The sequence below is a fragment of the Sinohyriopsis cumingii genome, chromosome 9, assembly GCF_028554795.1.
Source record: "Sinohyriopsis cumingii isolate HCF-2022 chromosome 9, ASM2855479v2, whole genome shotgun sequence".
NCBI lineage: Eukaryota > Metazoa > Mollusca > Bivalvia > Unionida > Unionidae > Sinohyriopsis > Sinohyriopsis cumingii.
This window is the reverse complement of record NC_142969.1, coordinates 86,286,313-86,312,232: the sequence shown is the minus strand read 5'-3', so window position 1 is coordinate 86,312,232 and position 25,920 is coordinate 86,286,313. Positions and strand designations below refer to the sequence as shown.

Sequence of the window (25,920 nt, the reverse complement as noted above, 5' to 3'; positions counted from 1 at the left end):
ACAAAACCAGTTTGATTAAAATCCCATCTGGAGTTACTCCCGGACATATCACCAACATAGTGTACACGGTATCATTTGGATTTGCAACATGGTCTAAACAAAATAATACGTTCAAATACATCTCAACAGCCGCTGGTGTGTACAGGTTTTCTGTGTTCAGTGCTGCAAAATTTGAGATTTTTACAACAAAATATCCCTGGCGACATTCCACCGATAAGTTTTCCGGGGTTGTGACTATCATATTAAACAAGGGAGTCGAAGAGGAGTTTATGTTGGTAGCAGCTGATGAGACATTAGACGCAACATCTTACTGGTGGTGTTTGGAATTTGTAGCTGAAACTCCTCAATTGGTTACTGCGTAAAATAATAAAATGGCCTCAACGACGAAGTCAACGACGAAGTCGACAGCGCAACAATACAGATATGATCAAGTACGCGAATGGCAGTCAGAGTTAAAAAATACCATCAACAAATACACAGCAAAGGTAAAAAAAATACAAGCGGCGTGTAACCGTGTTCGACACAATAGTATATTCAATGTCAGCGGTAGTTGCATCCACGGGTGTATTATTATCTGCGTTAACACCAGTGACAACTACAATCGCGGTCACAACTACAGTTTCAACATCAAAGATAATTGCAGGAGTTGCTAATATTATCGCGAAAGAAATATCCTCGTGTGCGCTAACAAAATTGCACGAATATGAAAAGTTAAACAGCGAGGCCACAAGCGCCTACTCGAAATTGTCATGGCTGATATCATCCAGTCTTGACGATACAACACTATCAGATTCTGAATTCGCGCAAATGGCAAAGATATACAACGATTATACTCAGAGTACAAAGTACTTCGATTTGAAACGAGAGCAGATAAATAATGTCAACGGAATTACTTCAGCAGATAGTCGCAAATACAAGCCCGGCGCGAACATCTTTGTTAACAGTAACCTCAACTAAGCCAGAATTCAATATTAATTTTCCAACTGCGATTCCAGTAAGCGAGATCGAGTTAGCACAATTACGAGTATATCACAGTTGGCCCAATATCAGATCAAAATCCTTTGGTGGATTACCAGCAAATACTTCGTTTGTTTTTGCATATAAAAATAAACCCGATGGTACACCAGACTGGAACGTCATTGGGTTACCAACCGGGTCTGATCAAATCGAAGAAATCAATGAGGAATTACAACGTCGAATAAAAAACATCACCGGGAAGGAATCCAAAATAGCAATAACTACTCATGAGCCAACGCTGTCTTCCGCGATCGAAATAAACACCCCAGACTACGCCGTGGATATATACAATAGTTCGATCAGAACAGTGTTAGGATGGCCTGAAGTCGCTCCACCGACGCCACCAATACCACCAACGCCTAAAAGATCTAACTATATCACTGACAAGCAATCATATCATGAAATCTCACCGCCATATAAACGGAAACTGGATGTTATAAAAAGTGCAACTGGGAGCAGTTGGTTTGAATTTGGCAGCAAGGACAATATGAAGTGGTCGTTTGCTAATGAACTAAAAGAAAGAGCAGGTGTGTTTACTACCAGTGCTGAGGTTGATTATAATTTTAAAATCATTAAACAAGAACATAAAACACAACTAACGCAGCTACGGCGGCTCTTCCAAGAACATCTTTTTGATGTAACAAGTTCACGCAGCGAAATTATTACGCGGATTGAAATATTAAATCAGCTTGCCGCCGACATGGAATATATAAACCAGCGAATTGTTCAGGCAATAATTTTTTCATCACACTGATACCGACGAATAGCCCTATAAACGAAATTTTCTAACTGCATATTCACTGACAGAAGCCACATTGCCGGATTTTAAACTTCCTGGGTAAAATGTTCCCGAGTTAAGAAGATCCGTCACCGACCTCATCAATGAGTCCTTCGACGACATACTTGCACAATACAAAAAATCACTACCGGAGCCAACTGTCCTCAGACACAACAATAACCCCGAAGAGCAAGGCCGGCATGTATCCCCGGGCATCGTAAACATAAATGAAGTGGTCGCGGTCAATCTTGTGTGTGATGTAATTGATGGCAGTTACAGCACGGACACGACAGTATCAAATCAAGCCCAGCAAGGATTTATTCTTTATTCATTTACTCCGAAATAACCACCTGGATTTCTGATTGTGCAAGAGCCGTTCAATCCAGTCTATCTACGATGTCATAATCCGTGGCTGACCAGAATAAATTTCGCGTTGACAGACCAGCGTGGGAATCCTATTGATTTACGGAATGAAACACTGCATATTAGTCACCTGATAAAATCAGGGTGAAATCCTAAAAATCTTCGATTTTCGGGATTTCCAATTCTAAAAATCTTCGATTTTCGGGATTTTCCAGTAAAAATATTTTATTTTATATATATTTTGTGCAACAGTGACAAATTCACTGAAATTTATAGGGTGTTTACTAGTAAAAATCACAGAAAGCGTCCAATTTGCTAATTTGGAAAGGTAATTTACTAGTAAAAATCATGCGAATTTAGTAAGAGGAAAAAAAACCCACGAAAAATCGCAGAAGATTTCCACAATTAATCAAGCAAGTATTATATAATGTATCATCGCGTGAAATGTTTCATACATGATAAAGAACTTCTTGATAAAGCTGTCAACGGAGGAAAAGTTACCCCGGAAAAAATAATGGTTGATATATACGGTAATGACGATTTTATACTGACTGATGCGCAACTGCAAGTATTGATAAAAGATCATGTTGTGATCGCGCATTGCAGTATACATCAAATCCTCGAATATATACGCGTATTTAGATCTTAGGTTAGATTTATATAAATCTATAAGTCTCAAATATGTACCACCACACAGATGTTTTCGTGTATGACAAACAAACGCTCGAGCAAGCAGTTAGGGCTGCATTTGCACAAGAAGAAATTAACGTTAAATTCATTATTGACGAATACGGAGACGAAGATTTCCTACTAACACAGCAACAGTTAGATAATCTCAGACGCGAGCATATTATTTCAATTGTATGTGACAGAGATCAAATTCTCAATTATGCACATTCCTGCATTAAACCCAACCGACTAAGGAAACTACTATCTTCTTGATTTCATCAAGGACTTTATCACCTTGATTTTATCAAGGAAGTAAAAAAAGTGATATATTTTTTTACTTTCGATTTCACTTCCAAGTAAATCAAGGTGAGATATTTACTTCCTCGCCGTCCTTGATGAAATCAGCGCTGACTTCGTCATTGACTTTGTCAGCGGACATGCAATTTTTTAATTTTCTAACCCGAGTATTTATTATCTTTTTCATTTCATACTCTTGAGCCAATGCCAACCTAATATTTTCAATTGCACGAGACAATGAAACAAATTCATTTATTTGTGCTTCTTCTACTGTAGCCAGCGATTTATACAAATTATTTTGAATTCTTTTTATGCATCGATATTGAGCAGGAAGAATATAACGCCCTGCGCATTTAACTTCATGTAATGATTCAAAATCAGACATAATTGTTTCAGAATTTAGTGATATATTAAATCCACGCTCTTCTAAGTTTTTAATAGCAACAATCGCATTATTGACATTTTCGTAAATCATATATATATATATATATATATATATATATATATATATATATATATATATATATATATATATATATTATATATTTAAAAGAAAAAATGGACACCACATCTCCTTGAGTCTCTAGCTTATCAAATGATAGGCTACCAAACTCAGGAGTGGGAACACGACCCCCATGTGAGCCCCTAACCTGTCCAATAACAGTTTAGAGAGCCCAGAGGGTGTGTTTGCGAGCGACGAGACATTCCCCATGTGAACCCCTAGCTTATCAAATGATAAGCTAACGGGTTTATACAGGGGCAACACAACAGATAGTATTTACATCTGTAAAGCTCCTAAATTGCCACCGCATTTTAGCAAGCTTACAGGACAGCACAACATATAGTATTTACATTTGTAAAGCTCCTAAATTGCCACCGCATTTTAGCAAGCTTACTATAGGACAGCACAACATATAGTATTTATAGTAAGGACAGTACAACATATAGTATTTACAATCCCATGTTCTAACTTATCCTAGGACGGTACAGACACATAGTATTTACACTATTATACATAATATTTACATTTGTAAAGCTCCTAAATTGCCACCGCATTTTAGAAGCTTACAATAGGAAGCACAACATATAGTATTTACACTATTTACAGTAGTAACTAAGGACAGCACAACATATAGTATTTACATTATTTACAGTAGGACGACTTATCCTAGCGGAGTCATTTTCTACATTCAACCATCCCCCCAAAATCAGCGCCTGGATGACGCAAAAAGCATCCGCCATGAGCGGATATGTCGAGATGGTATTGATTACTGTTGAACTTCGAAGACTCCGTCTTCTAATTAGATCGTATCATATATAAACCGACTGATACTTGGAAATTCAAAAATAGCTCACTCGATGGGCGTGACTTGTTTCAAATGTTTTATTTGTTTTTTTCTTAAATTTGATCGTGTGGAAAATACAGATGAACCATAGCCCCGAACAAGTGTAATAAAATAAATATTTTACCTGTGAAAAAGATATTATACATCCGAGGGCGTTGACAAAGTCATCTTGGCGAAGTCACTTTGACGAAGTCACTTTGATTTCATCAAAGGGGAAGTAATTGGAGATCGTGTTACCTGTATACGGAGAACCGTTTACCCACCTGTAGTCGTTACTTTAAATTCTAAGCTGAATTTAAATTCTAAGCCGAATTTGAAAAATACCTGTAAACGCGGAAGTGTTATAGACCAGCTGTAAAAACAAATATACTGCTAAGTCGCGCTGGATAAATTTACTTGTAATGATATCACAAGGAGTATTGCACATTGATAAAGGGGAGATAATTGTATCATTGACTTTTACACAGTCGCTGTAGAGTTATCTACATAAGAAAATATAATCCATTTATTAAACTTATATGAAAAAGACGATTTTATTTTATTTTCTGCAACACGTTGAACCAAATGTGAGTTAATACGGAAATACTTGCCAGCCGCGGTCATCGACTGAAATATTTTCTCTTCACGGGTACTTATATTGAAAGATCTGACAGCTCTTGGAATTTTTACAAATTGACCAGTACCTCCTCATGCAGAATTTTCGCTCTGTGTGATGGCCTGTAAATTTTGAAGAGAGTTATTAAGTTTTTGTCCATCAAGGTGATCAATTACAAGATTATCTTTGATCTTTCCAAAGAAAGACTCGAACACGAACCTGTGATTATAATATTATATTTTCTTCCCAGCAGTAAATCTAAGATAACCAGAATTGCTAACAGCGCCAGCTGGTTTTTTCAACCTGCAATTTCTGACTATTCCCTCGCGATCCGCTTCATAATTTGTAATGGTTGGATGTGGGACAATTTCTTGGCTCATTTATATAATAATATATTTGTCTAATTTATAATTTGTCTGAAAACTTATTTAAATAATCACGCTCGGATTTCAACGCAACGTCGTTATTTTTTTATTGTAATATCGCTTGAGTTCACGGTATCGTTTTCCTTGCACATAACTGTGTTTTACTTCTGACCCCAACACCACATCGCAGACAAGGTATTGGCCCTAAACTTCCTCTTCGGACGCTTTGGGAATGTGTCCCGCAGAATTCACCTCTGCAGGATTTATTAAAATGAGTTGATGATTTTGTACCAAGCCACTTGCATTTATTCATTCATTTAAATATTTGTCTTAAATATAATATGGAGGAATTTGAAAGATTATCTACCATTGGCACCAGGAGATTCGATCTTGACAGACTAACCCCTGACTCGCGGCGACGAGACCTGACTGATCTGTTTGATATTATCAGGAATGCCAAAAAAGAATTCGGCGACGACGGTGCATCTCACGTATGTCGTCATTTAAAATTATCCGCGACGGCTCTGTCAATGTTGACTCTGTCAAGGATGCTACAATGAATGATGCACGGGCGAAAACAATTATAGATTATCTTGATAATCGGAAATATTTTTTCAGAATAAAATTTATTGTGCAAGCAGATTCCGATACGTGGATTATCCGTGACAAACTCGACCCTGTCCTTGCTAGCGGAAAGACTGTTCTGTTAAGTAAAGATTCCAAACCAGGAGCGCTGACCGGGATTGATAAAGCATATTACGCTCGAGCATATCCTGTGACCGCGGTCATTTATGGAATCAATCCGATAAAAAAAACCCAAAAATTGATAAACTCACCCCGATGAGGACTACTTCGTCATTGACAACTTCGTCATTGACGACTTCGTCGTTGGGGCTGAATTCTGTAGCCGAGCGAGTAATGGAACATTTTAAAAATGCGATACGGGGAAAAGGTCTGAGTGCGCAAGACAGTCCAAGATAACAGCGTGGGCTGAGCGGGTCAAACACACAGAAGCATCAATAAACGATGTTGCAGAGCTAGAAAAAGCATCAAGATTTCCCATTACCGTAACAACGATAACAGAGGAAGTGTTATACAAATCGAAATATAATCGATACGGAGCTCCAATAAATATCATTGATCATAACGCTCACGGTTGGACTAACGCAGTTAGTTACGATATTTCCGCGGAATCGTGTTGTAAAATATTATCGCGGAAATATATTTGATTTTATTAAACAGATAAGCAAAAACGACCCTGTGTCGATGCGGTTGTTTAAAAGTTCCGAAGATGGCGAATCTGATCAAATTTGTAAATCCTAACGGCGAATTATACCGGACGGAATCCCTGCAACAACAAATGAAAAAAACTCTCAGAGAAATATGCGAAAATCGAAGAAAACACCGAGCAGTTATTAACTAATTGTTTTACAGTTCCGAGTGTTGTCGCCCACGCTGCAAGAGAAAGAAATTCGTGGAAACCAACCCGAAGTGAATTTCTCTCGCATATACAATTAAGTTGAGTCGAGTATGGACACGGCGGGCTGTGGAATACCTGGTATGACTACCGCGAGATGATTTCCGTGGATATGACTGCGTGTTATCCGGGAAGCTTTCTCGGGATGGGCGAGTGCCGCGAATATTTTAAGCGATTTGGACATCCCACGAACTCGATGACACGAGTTGCTATAAAGGGTCCTTTACCCGATTTTCCCCTGATTGGATTTGCTCGTTTGAATTCGTTTGAATTTGCCGAAAAACTTCATCCGTGCTGTTATGTTTGGTTTGGCAGACACTTTAGTGAAAAGCGTTGGGCGCCAATAGTGTTTTTGCGATATATGCTTGACAGCCGAATACTAGTATTGTTGACGGTCAGTGAAGCAATCATATCATATCGACCGCAGACTTTAGTTTGGTTGCCAACACCGGAGCGTATCAGTCTCGATGATGTCATTGGCGAGTATGCACGAGAGAGTCCAAATACTCCCATGGATGTCATTATTAAAGAAGCTCCTAAAGTTCTCGAGATCAAACTCAGCAATAGTGAAAAAACAGCAAAAGATCTCGGACGAAGAATAATCGGTAAATTTACTCAAGGTGGTGCATATGATCATAAACTACATCACTCGCGGCTGATTATCGATGATGCTGAATTGGATTTTATAATTGCTGATGCCACTGCGAAAAATATATTTTGTAATCGGGAGGACGCGCGCTTGTCCGACGGGGAAAGGTTGGGCACAATTGTAAGTTATATCGACGGAGAATCGCCTCAATACACACATTTAAGATCTTCGATGCTGGCTTATGTTTCTATAAATTTGTTATCAATGATAAATCGATTTCCTGACACCGCAGTTAGAGTTGCAACGGATTCATTTTATATCAGTAGCAGATATTCAGAATCACTAGCTCGTTTTACAAGCACTGATGAATCTTGGAGTTCGTGGAGAATAAAAAAGGAAATGTTACATGGATATTGTGAGTCCGCTGATGTTACGATTAAGAATGATTATTGTAAATCAGAATTATCAGAAATGTCTTCTGCACCATCTGTGTATGATCCAATCACTAGACACAAAACCGTTTATTTAAACGGACCCGGGTCTGGTAAGACAACTAGAGCGATTGAATTATTTCGAAATTCGGAGATGATTGTGCTAACACCTACACACAGACTCGCCAGGGAGATGAAACAACGAGGAGTCAATTATTGCACTTATCAAGGCTTTTTCAAATACAGCGGTGGTGTATGTACTCCAGATCGAATGGGAACAAAATATATTCCCGGGAAAATAATTTGGGATAAGATATGTGCAGTACCGTTAGATACATTAAAAATTGTTCCTGGATTGGCTGCTAACAGCGAATACTGCAGTGATAATGTGCAGCGATCACGGTCAGCCACCTCCATTTGTTGGTCCATCTCCACATGATTTGTTAAAAGATTTTGTTGATTATTATGAAGAAGTGTCTGATGATCATAGAGCACTTGATGCAACGTTGAAGGAATTTAAAACGTTAATCAGATTACAACCGAATAAAATTCAATGTGAAATCATGCGCGAGATGATTCCTGAAACTTCAATGAGCGACTTTTGGAAAACATGGAAATCAAACGATTTGATAGTGGCAAGTAGAAAGATAGTTACAGACACACTTCAACAGCAGTTATTTCAATTACAACGGGAGAACTTTCCAATGTTGCCAGTGCCGTTATGTTATAGACCAGCTGATACGCGGTTACAGAATATAGATGTTGATATTCCTGGGAAAACAGAGAAACAGAATTTAGTATTGAATGATATTGTGCTAGTTGACATTGATGCTGTCAAAGACGCAATAAAAATGAACAAATCCCTGTGGACGCTAGGATACGCAATGACAATTAATTCATCTCAGGGACTAACTATCAGTGATACAACTGTCTGGATCGTTGATGATCGAATCGAATGGTCAAACTTAGTTTACTTAGCTGTGTCCAGAGTTAGAAGAATACCTCAACTGCGAAGAATTGTCTTGGAACAGTCAAACGCGGACAATGAAAACAACAGCGACATAATAAAAAGAAAACTAGCCAGTTACAAACAGAGTGACAAAAACAATAATTGCGATTTCGACCTCGACAATGACTTCGTCATTGCGCTGAAACAACAACAGAATAATCACTGTGCGAGTTGTAATTGCATAATGCTGTGGCAGTATTCGAGTAATAATCCAAGACAATTTACCGTAGATAGAAAAGATAACAGTCGCGGTCATACACGGGATAATGTGATGCTGACCTGTCTTGAGTGTAATCGAAGTCGTGGTGCTAGCTAGTTAAGTGATCTGGGGGGTAATTGTATGTCTTCGGGAATTACTTGTAATTGTTCACGTGTGAAACCACGTTGAGGGGCAGTTGAATCCAGCCTGTAGATTGCTGGCCTACCAGTAGATCTAGTTATGTTAGATATCTTGTGTGTCGTGATGCTCCAGATAGGATTAGTCGCTCTCGCTTTACCACCTTCAAGTTCACCTGGTTCATATAAATATATTACAGTGACATCACCCAGTATTGGTTGTACTGAAAAATCACGTCGTTGTACGGGTATATGCTTTTTGTGATCGCGATGGCAGGTTTCATGTTGGTTGTTCTAGTTATTTCATTATTTAATGCAGCTATCACGCCTGGTAATCTTGCGACCCATTCACGTGATCTTTTATCCTGAATGAATTCCTTCGAGTATTGATATCCAAATAACCGCTCAGCAAGTGTTCGATTAAATCGCTCAACAATTGCCTGATCACAATGAATTTCAGTATGCCCTCGTCTGATGGTAACGTTATGTTGCTTCATCAACGACGATATTGCACCTTGAAATTCTTTGCCAGGATCAACTTGTAGCAGCTGTGGCCATCGCAGACCACCTTGTGGTCCAGGTCCTCGTTGATAAATTCGTTCAAAAGCACTGGCTACTTCAGATGATGTTTTGGTCGTTAACGGTTCCGCATCTTTGTATCTACTTGGAACATCAACTACAGTTAACGCGTACTTGTATGTGTTTTGACGTCTTCGGATTTTAATGGTATCATGTGGCAGAAATAATATATCAGCCTGGTGAACTTCATTTGGCACACTGACATTGAAATGTGCAAAATGAATTTGTTTAGGCGGTGGTAGATAAATTTTCCATATTGCCTGTTTGGATAACCAATTTTTAGCAGTAACTCGCGTAACTTTTGCTGCTTCAGGGAGTTTACTAACTGCTGCGCTACCTCTCCAGTATCCTCTTGGGGAATAATAAATCGATTCCATTATAATTAATTACCAGTACCTAATACAAGTTTAGATTTCATTGCGGATTTTATTAACCAGCTAGCTAACTTTTCTTTGAAAGATTTATCAGTGATGGCATTTAACGCGTGAATTAATTTCACATCCGCGAGATGGTGCTGTTGCAAATCCTTACTTCGGTAAGCTACATCATGCGCATGACACGCCTTATCAATAGCGTTTATCGGATACTCACCTGGATTAGGCTGATCTAAGGCATCAAGTCTGATATCAGGTCGGTTCCAGGACCCCAGTAATTGTATCCCGGAAGATGTTTTTCTCCTGGGTATTTAGCCCACGGAGTTCCGGGTAATTTTCCTAACTTAGCTGCGATATCACCTCCTTTTTTTTCACCTGTCGGAATAAATCTAAACTTGCTTGTGCCGCATCGTTCACACTTGCCTGTAAGCGCTTGTCGATTATTTTTTGTTGTAGTGGTTGTTATGTTCGCAGTTGGGGTACGTGTTCTACATTTCACACAATATAAATCCATATTCTTTTTATAATATATCTAATGGAGATCACTGACTTTTCCGCTACAAAACGACGAGAGCCAATAAAACATAACTCAGTGCTACCAAATTCAATTCGAATGATAATTATAGGCCCATCTGGGAGTGGCAAAACACAGTTGTTACTTAATTTAATAATGAAATGGATGAAGTGGGATAAATTGAATTTGATAGCTCCATCAGTGGACGATCAGTTATGCTACAGCGTGTTAAAAGATTTTAATGAAAGTGTAAAGTCGCTAAACGACGTTGATGATGTTGTCGAATTTATCACTGACATCGATGAAGCACCGATTATTGATGATATTGACGGGAGAATTAACAATTTAGTCGTGTACGATGATGTAATGTTGGATAAGCAATCAAATCCTGCCAGGATATTCTCACGCGGCAGACAAAAAAACACTGATGTGATTAATGTAACTCAACGATATATACAAATCCCGAAAGTGATCAGGGACAACTGTAACATCCTTGCGCTGTTCAACGGCGTTGACACACACACGTAAGGAAACATACATCAAACCTGGTGCAGTGGCGATATGGAGATAAATAAATTTAAACATTTATTTAGTCGTGCTCAGGCAAAACCACATGGATTTGTAACGATAAATTTACATGATCCTCGAACACGGTATAGAGTTGGGTTAGATACAATTTTTAACTAGAGAGCAGCAGAGAGGGCGACGACAACGGCGACAATTATCTTTACAAAACTCACTATTACGACGACAAAATCACTGACAATTTTTAATTCAGAGCAGCAGAGAGGGCTGAACAACACCGAGTGTTTTCGCAAGATAGACCCTTGTATTAGCAGAAATAGTTGTATAGGTAGATATTTTCATGAGATAACCCTTCAAGTCAGCAGAGAAAGCCTATTTTGTCATGTTTACTGACTGGAGGGTTTATTTTGTGAAAAGAACCGCTCTGTCTAAAATGTTCTCGATAGAAGGCTCTGTTAAGCGAAATAGTTTGTGGGATACGCCCTCTCTGCTGCTGGCTTATATAGACGTAACAGTTTGTGATATAATACACTATAAAGGTTTGACGAGGAGGTAAAAATCATTAGATCCTTGCAGAAAAATTCTACCGAAAAAGAATTAAATGATACATGTTTTCCTTTTATAACAAGGTCATTCGCTTAATGTGCATTATTTCTTTGCCGAATATTCGCAGCTATACTGAGGAAGATACCAATGTCATATGAATACATCTGCTACCAAAACTGTCGGATTTAAATGAAGGTGAGTGTTGGAAAACGTTTCTCTTTAGAAAATTCACCCACCCACAGAGGACTGTGAAACAGAACTTCAGTATATGTTATGTTTTTATAGGGGAGTAAAAAGCATGTTAGCAATACAGAGGTTATCTTGCTTCACAATTGTAAACATAATTTGGAGAAAAAATGGATATTGCAAAGATTCCCATGTTGTCGTTACAAGGAATGTTTGGAGAGCTACAGTGTTGGACAAAGAGGAGGACATATTGTTTTCCTTTTAATGAAATCATCTTTTACACCCTTCATTGGTTCTGTTTATCACGATGTTGTGTATCCTTCATTGGTTCTATCTATCACGACATTAGAGTTCACCTCTTACGAACGGAGTGCAGGCATACATTGCCAAGAAATATATAATAAATCAAACACCACTGTAAAAATCGACGAGCCATTTTATCATTGTTAACGAAAAACTACCTCTGAATTTAAAATTCTGATTGATGTGTAAAACTTACATACATATATAAATCAAGGCGGACATACGGTCATCAAGATAAATAGATAGATAGATAGATAGGTAGATAGACAGATATATAGATAGATAGATTGATATATAAATAGATAGATAAATAGATGGATAGATATCATTTCATACCTTGCGCACCTTTTCTTCAGTTTGCTTAGCATCGACATGACAGAGAACCTAAAATATTTTCACCTAAGTGACATAGTGTACATGTTAAATATTATGGCGTATACATTTCCAAGACAGACGTAACTATTTGTGTGAGCTAAATATAGACTGGAAAGTCTTCTCTTGAGTGAAGATAAAAATATGTCTGCGTGATAGCTAAATCTGGAGTGGTACAGCAATAGCGTGATTCGCTTGGCATTGACTCTATCGCACCATTGTGATGTAAAGATTAAACCTTTTCAAAGTATACAATGACAGTGGGTAGCAGTAGAAACTGCAATATAAGATTTTATGTTCGTGACTAATTAAAAAGTTCTGTAAAAACAGATCTGCAGTGCAAGCACGTATTTCATAGAAATTATCTTTTCTGATGTTGGAGAGCAATGCGACATCATACATATGTGGGATAGTACATATGCACTTATTATTATTATTTTTGTCATAAGAAAGTGGAGTCCAGCATGGATAACGTGTGCTAAATAACACTTTTTCATAACACTCAATGACATGTACATTGATTTTGTTCAATCTCTGTTAACTGTATGGATCGTATATAATATTTCTCATAATTTTCAACTCTTATCATTTAAAGTGGACTAGACCATCTTTAAGTTGTCAAAATATCGTTGTTTCATATTAGTGGATTCGGGCGCTTTGGATGTTACCTTCAGTTTCTCTTGCAATATTATTAATATATGTGATGCATGTAGCAGAGAGGAACCTGTCTGTTTTGGTCACTTGCGGCGTACTCTAGAAAATGTCAACACGGTATTAATTTCCAATACAAACTTGAATAAATAATCAAACGTATTATTGTGATGTAATTGTTAAAAATATGTTGTTGTTTTCCTTGGCAGTAGATTTTGCTTTATGATTCAATAACTACAATGCTATTTCGAATTGTATAATCCATTTTCTAAAACACTATTAACATCTAAAGATGAAGTTCCGAAGGAATGTTGATGAATTTGTACCATTACGTTTCGATATAAATGATAATTATGTTCGATGTTACTAGTGGAGAAGGTTTGACTTGCGATCCTCTTCATTGTACGTTTACAGAGACAATATTTGATAATTCTAAATGGCCACTTTTACTTTACGTTCTATGACAGCAGTCTTTGGGATATTTTATCTTAGTGAATATTAATTAAGCAATGATAAATACATTATGAAATTTTGCTCCAGAACTAAATACTCGATACATAACATTCGTATAGCCTCTATTCCTCTGCTCCTTCTAACATAAAAATGTTGAGGCTCTGCATATACTGTCAAATCCTACCGGCAAACTTTATTAAAATAAATTATATGTGCGGTTCAAGATGACAGTTTATATGCCCGAATATATTTTGAGCACCGACGTCTCTCCGTCACTTGACAAATTCACTCATGTCCAGAAACTGATTTTATTTGATACCGTATGGCTTGGTCTGCAGAGCAAAATGCCAATAAAATATAGCGACAAAAATTTAATAGAAAAAAGTATTACGTGTGTTTATGTCAAATTAAAATGTATGTGTTATACTTTCTGCTTCAAGTGTTGCTTGGCATCTTAGCCTGCAATAAGTATCATTTTATTTCAATACGCGGACCAGCAAGGGTTCAGTAAATATGATCCATTGTTATTGAATTAGTTTTATAATTCTAATTTGTGAATCCGTTTTAGTTTAAAGAGTTATGTTATATATATATATATATATATATATATATATATATATATATATATATATATATATATATATAGATATATAGATATATATATATGTGTGTGTGTGTGTGTGTGTGTGTGTGTGCGTGTAAGTTCTTTTTAATTAAAATTGTATCATTTGAAAACATCGATATACAGTTAGGAAACAGCAGATGAAGTATAACGCATGTCATAGCATTAAGGTCTGCTCAAATTGCAATAAAGATAAATGTCTGTGATAGATCTGTAATTCAAGCATAATTCCATAATGCCAGATAAAGCCACTAATTAACTTGCAAGTGGGATTTTAGGAATATAATACAACTTCTACATACATTATAATTTCTGTCACAATATATTTTCAAAAAATGAATATAACTGATACTTTTCAAAAAATATACATTATTTGACATTTTTATATTTCTAAACGTTTGCACATAACCGCATTATATTATACGACAGCTGTGACTAAACAACCTGTCTTAGTAATATAAGGAGGAAATTTGTGCTAAATATTCCGAGTTAAAGTAGAGCCAATAGCTCTTGATAGATTGGTCAACCATCGTACTAGATTTATGTTTGAATATGCCAGTTTAATAATTGTAAAAGAATCTTGTAGAAAGCTGAAAATATATTTTAGTTACCATGATAGTGACAATGAGGTTTGGGTGTCGCAAGAGAGGCTAACATTGTAAAGGTCAATGTATCTCTTGGAATGTCTATTAGCGGACAACACATGCCTTGAAATATCAAAGGCAGATAGGATATATATCTCGTCTTGAGATGTCATTTAAAAATGGGTGGAAATTTGTGGATATTTCTCGAACTTGATTGAAATCAATTCCAGTCTTCATTTAGTTCATTAAAACCAAGGTACGACGCCTGGAATTTGAAGATATTGCAATTAATAAATTATGATCTCCGACTACTCGTTGTATCGTTCAGATATTGCAACTAGGAGAAGACAAAAACGTATGATATTTACTTAAGAAAGGAGATTATTACAACATTATTTGTATACAAAAACTGCACATGTGTGCATTAATGAAACATTGCATCAGACAATACAGAGAGAGAGAGAGAGGGAGAGAGAGATAAGACAAGAGTGAGACAGAAAGAGGAAAGAATCAGACAGAGGCATATATATATATATATATATATATATATATATATATATATATATATATATATATAGAGAGAGAGAGAGAGAGAGAGAGAGAGAGAGAGAGAGAGGGGGAGGGAGATAGAGCATGCCTTCAATTCTTTGAACAATTTGTACAACTTTCTTTTTTGAAGTCTTTGTATTAGCTTCCGTGCTTCTTGGTATCCGTCGACTTTACTGTCTTGTATCTTTAGAAGGACATCGTCTCTAAGCTTTAGATAGTCGTCTATCATCAGGAATTTGTTGTCAGTGTTCGGACCAGTGCTGCATTAAGAACATGAACTGAACGTTTCCACGTTTCAATTAATTATTCAAACATCTTTATCCATGCCGATAGTCTCTCTCTCTCTCTCTCTCTCTCTCTCTCTCTCTCTCTCTCTCTCTCTATATATATATATATATATATATATATATATATATATATATATATAACGAACAGAACGTATGGAACATAATATCACTCTAAAATAGCTAGGAATATTCACATACATACACATAAACATATTCATAGGCATACAAAACTTTCAAACAATTGTGTAAGAGTTTTTCTTAAGCTCCTTTCAGTGGATTTACTGAAACACATGCAGCCTTGGCAGTTGCTAATATGAACGCTGGATGCTGAGCAGCCGCTACATTTCTCGTCAACATACTGAATGAAAATACACGAACTGATGCTCGACTGAAGTCGAATGTTAGTGAGTCCAGAGTGTTACGAACGACATTGTATTAAACAACACCAAAAATAGAAAAGTGCTCGCGTATTTGAGGCATTGTGTCCATCCTGTGTACATTATGTTCATACGACAAAAAATAATCAAACTTTTTTCCAGATGCAAAGTTATGTTGTATTTGTGACGAAGTCGTCGAGTGAGATTTTCAATGGAACTATTACGAGGTGTATATACACGATTTATGTCAGCAATACGATACAGTACTGGTCTCAGTTTATCGGGGTACCTAGAAGACATTCTTTCGAAATATTATTCAAAACAAGGAACCGATCGTCAATACCTCACCACGAACAGAGCCAACATCATTTCTGTGGAAGTGGGACACAGCCAAATTAAAATAGTCCGTTCATCTTTTAACTGCGTCCTTCAATAAAATATCCAAGGTGTTAGGAATAACGTGAGGGGCTATAATGTTTTACACATATTGTTTAGCCAAAAACTCAATATATTCTGCTGCCGAATTTGAATAAGGACCAATAAAACGACCTTGTGTTATCCAAACATTACAATCAGTATATGGCTCTTAACAAGGCAAGTCTTCAGACCATTTTGATTTTTAAGAAGAAAGGTGAAATTAGTGTCGGTATAATGTGAACATGTTACTAATTTGCTGTGGACAAGTCTGAGAGTTGATTCTCGAGTACGGAGTTATCGATCCATTGAAGGAACCTTTTACCATTGCCACGATGTTAGAATTACTATATTGAAAGAACTTCATGTCCGAGAACAAACTAGTCCTCATATCACCTTAGCTAGAACAATCTGTTGGTGAATGTTATGCCAGCCATACGTTGCATTGGTAACATTAGTTATTAAAAAAGCTAATGGCGGAGAAACAATGATAGGATCTATTCAGTGGAGGCTTAGAAAAAACCCACAGTGAACACATTTCAAGATTAGTTTTACTGTCATGGATTTCACACGCGTTATCCTCATCCAGACCGAAACATCTTTTTCAGAGGATTTACAACTGAAAATGGTTATTCACAATTTACCAGTGATGCCATAATTTGGTTAGTGAATGTTAATGAATGGTAAAATATGGGACAAATCTACGATCAATGTATCAAAGCAGATCATGAAATTCGACTCAATGTCGAAGACAATACTGTTTTGAGGAGAGGTACATGCGGCATGCTTGTTGTAGCAAACCGACGACTTCCAGCGAATCCCAATAAAGTATATCGATGTGTGTTGTGTAAATCATCGTGTGCAAACGTCCTGGAGTTTCTATTGTAATTGTGACAGTGGATTCCATATTTTCACTGCAAATGATCCAAACTATCTCGAAGGGAACATATAGCAACGTTTAGTGAGAAAAGAGCATGTCAACGTATGTCAAGGAGACCACGTAGGGTTTTTGAATTTTGGCGTGAATCTCTATGAATGGGATTAATAATATAAATTTATCTTAAACGTTAAAAATATATCAGTACTCTCACTACCCCCATTGGTCTATCATATTATTAGCACCATGGATAATTTAGAAGTAGAGAAGATTCGCAGTTTATGACCCAGCCTCGTGAACGCATTTACATGGACCTTGTATATATTCATACAAAAGGCTCAGAAAGGTTGCATGCACAGCGGCTAAACGCAAATAAACAATGAGATTAATGATTAATATAACTTCTACGTCTTGGTTTAAATAAAATACTCATTTCACTTTGCTTTCGGATTTACCATGAATATGCACATAATAGATACTATATGTAGCATATTAAGTTTCATCAGAACTGTATTTGACATTTACTAAATATTGAAACTGGAAGACACTACTACGTAAATGGAATAAATTACATGTTCCTCTTTTGCAATCTGTTAAACATCGCCTTTTCATGCAGGCGTCATAACAGAATCAGGCAAATTTTGTTCACATACCTATATTTATGTCTAAACTCCCTCTCCTCTGTCTGCCTGTCTGTTTGTATATGTCTGTCTGTCTGTCTGTCTCTGTCTGTATATATATATATATATATATATATATATATATATATATATATATATATATATATATATATATATGAGTGTATGTTGTGTACGTGTGTCTATCTAACCTCTTATCTTGATTCTTGACTTACTTGACACCCAATCTCATATTCGTTTTTTTCTCTTCCTCATCGGTTATGTGTTTTACTGGGAAGAGGTCGATTTTCAACCTTAAAATAAATAACATTATATAAAAGTACAAATTAATCTTGGCCATGATCCTTGGACATCTATATGTTTTTGTGAATGTATTGTTTGCTAATTTATAGTTCGTGTGTGTCTAGATATAGTTTGGAACAAGAATTGTCTTGATAATTCAGTAATTAAAGAATCAGATGTTCCTTCGACAATTGTATAGTGTAAATGGGCTAAAGCTGATTTTAATAACATAATAATTACCTGCTAATATTGTATTGATCTAATTTTCAGGGCTCATAGTCCCTATCAAATATAAATTATTCATTCCTCTAATTAGTGATGGAAAACCAACATTGAAAAGAAGAGTTTCACAGTCTATGTCCTAGCCATAGTCAACATGTGGAATATCATTTTATTTAGACCTGGGCCGAAAGTACAGGGTGTCAGAGTGGAGTGTGGGTGAGGTTGAACTGTTTGTACAAGTAGCAGGTAAATGGTATATAACTAAAATTAGTTTAATACCTTCGTCTGAGCAAAAATACAAAAGCAAGAAAGGAAAAAAGGAATATATTTGAAAAACAGAAATATATCAACTGTTATTACTGGATTGCTGAATTCACCATTGGTGAGAGAGGCTAATAGCCTCCGAAAATCTGGGAAATATATTGCTCTTATCCTTATGTCAGTAACGTTCACTAATGCAAGCTGGTTAAAGGGAGGATGTTGCATGTTGTGATATCACTAAAGGAACAAACAAATGCATGCATTAGTTTCGACGCGCCAAAGATGGAAAGCAATAGGAGGAGAATGAATTGTGAGAAGGCAACTCTCACAACATCAAGCAAAGAGGAGTGATTCAATAGGCACAAAATGTAGCGATAACTCCAAGGGCTTTATAAATTATGACAAATGGTTGCTCTCAGTGAGATTGTACTGCCGAAATATCAATGGAAACCTTAAGAGATCGGACGAAACGTTTCTGAACCTTCCGTTTTACTTTAGCAGTACGACCTTAAATTGCCAAATTAATATATCTCGTTCATCAGATCGAAAACCCGTTTCCACTGACAAGGCGTGAGCTCGATCCTCCTCTTCGTTCACGCTAAGGACATCATGAAGAATTCTTAAATATGACATTCTGGATAGACGCTGATAGAGGGATCATAAGGGGTTGTGACAGTGCGTACAATAAATGGAAACTTTCATTTAAGAATTAGATTCCCCACCATGCGGGTACATTACCTCCTGGCCTGGACAGTAGAGACTGCAATAATGCGCAGAAACTAGTGATGGCTGATTGCAGGCCGATTGCTGGCATGAGAGGAGTCAAGTATTTCGGTGGATAATCGGTGAACTGTTATCTAGGAAAGACGCCGACATCTCTGTGTTAATCCCCTGGGGTCGTCTATCAACAGGTTGAGTTGGTTATAGAGCCACTACTGATATGGCCACCAACGATCTCTCATGATTCCTACTTTAAGAGACAAAATAAACATCTGAAAAGAGATTGATTGCGCTGTGAACATCGAAACTTCCTCACACAACAAGTCGCCCGACAGGTGTGAAATAGCTGGAGACCATAATGGAGGGGAGAGTGTGTTGCCAACGGTTCGTCAGAGTACTCGATTGAGTCAACTGTGATGGAAATGACGTCATCGTCCTAACTATGCTCTTTAGTTTAGTCATGACTATTTCATCAATCATCTTTCTTAGGCAATAAAATTGTCAAAAAGGGATTACCCTAAACACAAAAGCGCTCATGTAGGTACGATTGGACATCCTAACCATATGGGACTGAATATCACTTCTAGATAACATAGGAGTTAAGTGGTGGACCCCTTTGTTGCAGGTGGAGACGTTACTATTTACAGTCAGTTTGTTTGCGCTATAATGAAACCAGGGATGGGCATCCGTGGCACCATAAGGCGAGGTGAAAGGAAAATTAACTTTTGTCATTGGGTGTCCCCATATACAGTAGGATTAATAAATAGACATGGGTAAATGCATTGCCAATCTGATCTACTTCTGCAATCTGGCGATTATGACCCCGATTCCCTATCTCCAAGGTGGTTAAACGGCAACAAAGTAACGAGGAATATAGACACATTTTCAGGCCCCAAAATTATAATGGAGCATCGGTGACTGGAACCTCATTATTCCCTGGATCACCGGTGACCGCCTCTCATAGACCATTGTCCAATTCTCGGTAACGTGTCAAAGGTCAGATACAAAGACCATTCTGTTTTGGTAAATCGGAAAAGTCCACGTGAGGTTTATCCGAAAGTGAACGATGACTTATCCCATCCAAGACGGCAAGATTCGTTTATATCAATCTTTGGGTTGCCAAACTTCAAAAGGCGTTCCATGTGTCCTAGCGGAAGGCGCGACGCCGATTAGACTCCCAATGGAAGACCAATGATTGAATCTTCATCGGCAAAGACGAGGTCATATTGAATTGCATGTGTCCCTGACGCTTAGGTGATCCCCGAACCACTGATGTTACATTACGTTTCATGCCTTAACAAGGGAAGAGACACACTGTCCGATATGAACGAAAATTGATGTCCATTGTAGATGAAAGGAAAGTGAACCTTCGTCCTACGTCTGCATTCGTTGTGACTTTCAGATAGGTGTAAGGCCTGGTCAGACTAATATAAAAACATTTGACCAACATTCGTGGGTACACTCCTTGTGCACACTAAGCATTCCGGGTGATTGTCCCAAGACTTATTATGGTGTCCACATCTGCAACACACCTCGTGACATAAATGCATTAAGCTATGTTGGACAAGTGTATCTTGTATATCGTCTAATGCGAAAAAAGACGATCTTCCATACGTTGACCATGACTAATGGATCACACCAATATCATGTTCTTCCCAGTTCTGGAAATCAGATACTAATTGCAGGAATGAATATAAACTTTGGACGGGGAACTTAGAATTCCGTAAAGATGCAATATATGTATATATATATATACATATATATATATATATATATATATATATATATATATATATATATATATATATATATATATATATGGATCACTGCTCTGCTATTAGATCTGAAATGTAGCAATGCATACATTTAGATCCATGAGAACACATCCAAAAATCCAAAACTTTATTCCTGATAATGGCACTAACATAAAAACATTAAGGTTTTACAACGTTAGTCATTACTATATTTGTTCCTAAACGTAATACAAGAACATTTAGCCATTAATACAATTATTTATTATGTATTAAAATATTTAGATTCATTGGCAAATTTCGCCAATATTTCCCAAAGTTGAATACAATATGCAGTAATACGCTGATCACGATACTTATCATGAATTGTTACAGCAAAGCGCATTCAGTGGCACATGTACGAGAGAACGGTTGCATGCTTTCTGCTGGGATCATAATAGAGTAAGTAATTACCTTTCGTCAGAATCCTCTAAACGTTTATTTGCTTCTCCAACAAGATGAAATACATCTCGAATCCTGAAACAAGATTTAAAAAGCTAAGTTCACAATCTAGTTATTTATTTATTGCTTCTGTTCTCATCCACTCCCTTAAAACACACAAAAAGATCGATAACATCACTCCAATAATATGTGTATGTAAAAAAAGAAAAGGTTCTATGGTCACGTTTGGTCTAATGTTACGAGGCATATTGTCTTTAAAATATTATTAAAATTATCTAATTAAGCGTTTCTAGTTGGTTACTTTGATTAGTAAACCTAAAATGGATGCATATTTAAGGTTTTAAGAAGTTACAATGAACATCTTAATGAAAATGGAGTTAAGTTTAACTAAAGACAACTTATCATTTTAGCATGATGCAAGTATTCCACTGTTCATTGAGCATGTCTTGCTGTTTATAACCACCAGCAATGTTTACTAACTTCAATGTACTTCCAGGACATTTAATTAGTTTTAATTATAAAGATACAATGTTACATATATTCTGATCACGACAATCTTTACATCCATACCCAGGGTGTTGACGGGGTCAATTTTTATTTTCTACGCACTTGAAAAAAATACCAATGTATCTTGTACATTTAATCAACATATAATAATGAAATAAGTTCGTGAAACAGATCCGTTATCGTTATAAGTCCATTCTTTAGTTTTCCGCCTGTATATAGTTTGTTTTAATGTTTAATTTTTAGGATGAACCGCATCGACGAAATACGTCATCTGCCAATCATTTACCAATTATTAATATTATTATAATAACGGTACTACATTTCTAACATCCGCTATGCCAACCATAACATTATCGCATTTAATTTCTTTTCCTTATATGTATTCTGGCTTATATAAGAGTACTCCGTGCATATGAAACCGGTGTGTTTTGCATGCAAATATCAGTAACTACTCTTATTGCCCAGATGCACTAACTTAAGGGATGAACCAAAAGGAATGAGCCAAACTCTAACGTTTTGAGATGAATGTTTCCAATAAATCCTATTTAGTTGAAAAGTGCCTGACACACTTATTATTATCCCGTTACGGGTAGACACGGTTAGAATATAGAATGTATTTTTGTCATAGCCAAACAATGAATCTTCATGAAATAATATTCCAGTCAGCATTGCACATTCTGCTTGAAATCGTATACTTGGCATACTAACATTAACAATGTTCTGCTATCAAAAGGTCATCAATTTGTGTTTGACTTGTGAAACTACTGATATAAAGAATCGAATAGGGGAAACATAATTGTTTTCGATCCTGTTAGAAAGTTGGAGACTGTTCTACAAGGGGCCATCCTGTCCAAAGACGCAATGGGACGACAAGTTTGTTATTCACTCGGAATCCCTGTCTAGTGAAGTGTTATAGCCATCCAACCAAATATTGAACTCACCACCCTCATCCGTAATATCCTTTCTGACTTCAGTTTGGATGATACTATTCATTTTACCTCTGATGAAAAATTTATGTTGGACAACTAATAGAGAAAATGGTCTAGGATTCGACCGATTCTGCAATCTTAGAGACAGTGCGAGGCGGAGATGGTGTTACGGGTAGCAAAAACAACACTTAAACAAACTATTATGCCTTCGCTACCACATACCTGAGCAGAACAGAAATCGGCATTTAAAACAGTGGTGTGTGATTTCGAATCATGTGTCTGTCCAAGGCTGAAGAGCACACCATTATATTTGACATTTTGGAAGGAAGCAATTGAAACACTGGTCATTTAGTGTTTATACATGAATATTTTGCTCTTGAAAATACCACCATCCTGCACGATATATATATATATACACACAATTATATATATATATATATATATATATATATATATATATATATATATATATATATATATATATATATATATATATATATTGCTCCGCATGATGTTTGCTTTAAGCAAACTCATATCCAATATAAAAAGAAAATATAAATTATTAACGTCTTCCGTAAGATAAGTTAGCAGTCATAAAAGATGATTCTGAAGCAAACCTACAAATCTCGTTAAAAACTTTCTCATCCAGTTTCCTACTGGTGTAAATGTACACGGAAAATTGATCGCGTATTCGGGGAGAGTAAGAGCTAGTGAAAATGTAAAGAATATCAAAATTAGTGTACGAAACAGATTGTATGATACATGTCAGAAATATCCTTGCCAGCATAATAATATGAATACACTATTTAGGAAATAGATACACTCATTATATCTTTTCGCCGTATCTGAATAAAATGTATGCAAGAAAACAAAAGAAGAAAACAATTCCACCAGATATTAAAGATTATATGAATTCTTAGTAATGTTTCGGGTCCTCTATTTAGTGGCTTCTCAGGTTTAGTTCAACTGTTTGTAGTCCTGAAGAAGTAAACATAAATTTTTGTATAAATGTACGCCCATCAACACTCTTATGATATAATGCATTGTTGTTTGTTCACGTCGAACGCTTTTTATTATTTTATATTTGGATGCCAAATTAAAAACAATAACATAATTCAGTGTATTCAAGTATTGTTCTGTTTCAATTATATTGGGACTTTTTTATTCACCCTTTTCCTGGTGAAATTTTTCTCAGACAAAAGTTCTAAGTTTTAACCGCGATTTTTTCTGTGATTGTCTTTTCATTTCATTAACAACAATGCTATGCGAAATTAGTAATTTCTTCAACAAGTATTGATTCCATTTGTAAAGTGTAAAATTAATTAGAATTAATGTGGAATTGAATAGCTTGCACCTGATAGTTATGACTGTGTATAATGCTCTAGGTTGTATGACTTTTACTTTATTAGACTGTTCATAGATCATGTACAAAACGATAAATGTATGAGTAGGAATTGATTATTGAAGAGTCAATTTCTACGTAGTTTAGAAGCCTTGTACGCAATAGCTTCTTTCACACTTCCTACTAGCGAACAGCCTATGACAAATAGAACGTGTACCCATATGTATGTCAACAAAGATGTGTTAACAAACGTGTCATAAGCAAATGAACTTCAGATTTTTTATGAGTGTTCCCAGGACAATTGTATCAGAACATTTTAGTTCTCACGACTGTAGTCACTTCCTCTATTTCTGGTGATAAGCGTCTTTAAAATAGCTCTTTCCCTCCGAATTAGATAATATTTTTGGAGGCTATTTCGTTTGGTCGATTTTACTATGATACGTGCTGTGGAGACTACATGAACGTTAGCAGGAACAATGCCCTGAAGGATACACAGTGGATAAATTGATATCGGTAGCATAAAAACTGCTACATTTCAGCCTACCTGCGTGGTAAATGAAAAGGCCCCAATGATAAAAATACATACATACATACATACATACATACATACATACCCGGAGAACTATAGTAAAGAGTGTCTTAAAGGTAGCGATTGTCGAATAAGTAAATCAAGACCTAAACCTTCAAGATTTTATATATGAATATTTATTTTTCTTTGCTACGGATTAAAATATGTATAATTTCCAGTTTAGATTAGATGCTTCTTGGAAACGATCCATCAAGAGACGCCAAGTAGAATCCAGGGAATGCAAGGGGCGTTACTCTGATATTACGGTAATACTAAAACAGATAATTGTAGGGAGACATATTCTTGTCTCACCGTTGTGAACTTAATTTAATTGTTGATTGAACTTGGAAAAGGATGTTACTTCCCATGGAACTCTTTCGGACACCAGTACTCTGTAACAACATAAACTTATCAGAGAGAATTAAACCAATTAATCAGTGACTGCCGGAGACGCGTAGTGGGGCCAGGATTGTCGACGAGAATGGAACAACCATCATGAGAATGAATGTAGATATAGACCACAGACTGTTTAAACATCTCTAAGTTTTCGAAGGAAAAGTAAGAAGTCGTGTGCATGACATGTTTCAAGTCAACACCTGACAATTGCGATAAACAATAGAAAACAACAACATTAACATACTTCACATTTTACACAGATGATCTCTACATTCGATCTTTTGCTTCCTGACAAATATGGTAACCGTGTTGTCTGACTCTAGTATAACATCATCGGACGTTATCAGACGACAAAACTGGTTCACCAATTTGTTAAAG

General features: G+C 36.5%; 2 protein-coding genes across 6 annotated transcripts in view; both read right to left on the bottom strand.

The window, feature by feature from the left end:
• The window catches only part of LOC149792170 (uncharacterized), a 39,884-nt gene extending 25,553 nt beyond the window's left edge, over positions 1–14,331 (bottom strand). Inside the window, exon 1 of one of the 4 annotated variants that reach the window (XM_089970675.1) lies at positions 12,636–14,331. The gene's annotated coding sequence lies outside the window, so the exon portion shown is untranslated. The remainder of the gene's footprint in view (positions 1–12,635) is intronic. The other 3 variants (XM_089970677.1, XM_089970674.1, XM_089970676.1) reach the window with 3 other exon arrangements.
• A 130-nt stretch (positions 14,332–14,461) lies between these two features.
• Positions 14,462–25,920, bottom strand: part of LOC149792169 (deoxynucleoside triphosphate triphosphohydrolase SAMHD1-like) — a 52,832-nt gene continuing 41,373 nt past the window's right edge. For both annotated transcript variants that reach the window (XM_089969362.1, XM_089969363.1), the window contains 3 exons: positions 21,813–21,875; positions 18,339–18,416; positions 14,462–15,790 (listed from right to left, as the gene is read on the bottom strand). In XM_089969362.1, the coding sequence (XP_089825488.1) occupies positions 15,406–15,790; positions 18,339–18,416; positions 21,813–21,875 (526 nt within the window). In that variant the 3' untranslated portion in view covers positions 14,462–15,405. The remainder of the gene's footprint in view (positions 15,791–18,338; positions 18,417–21,812; positions 21,876–25,920) is intronic.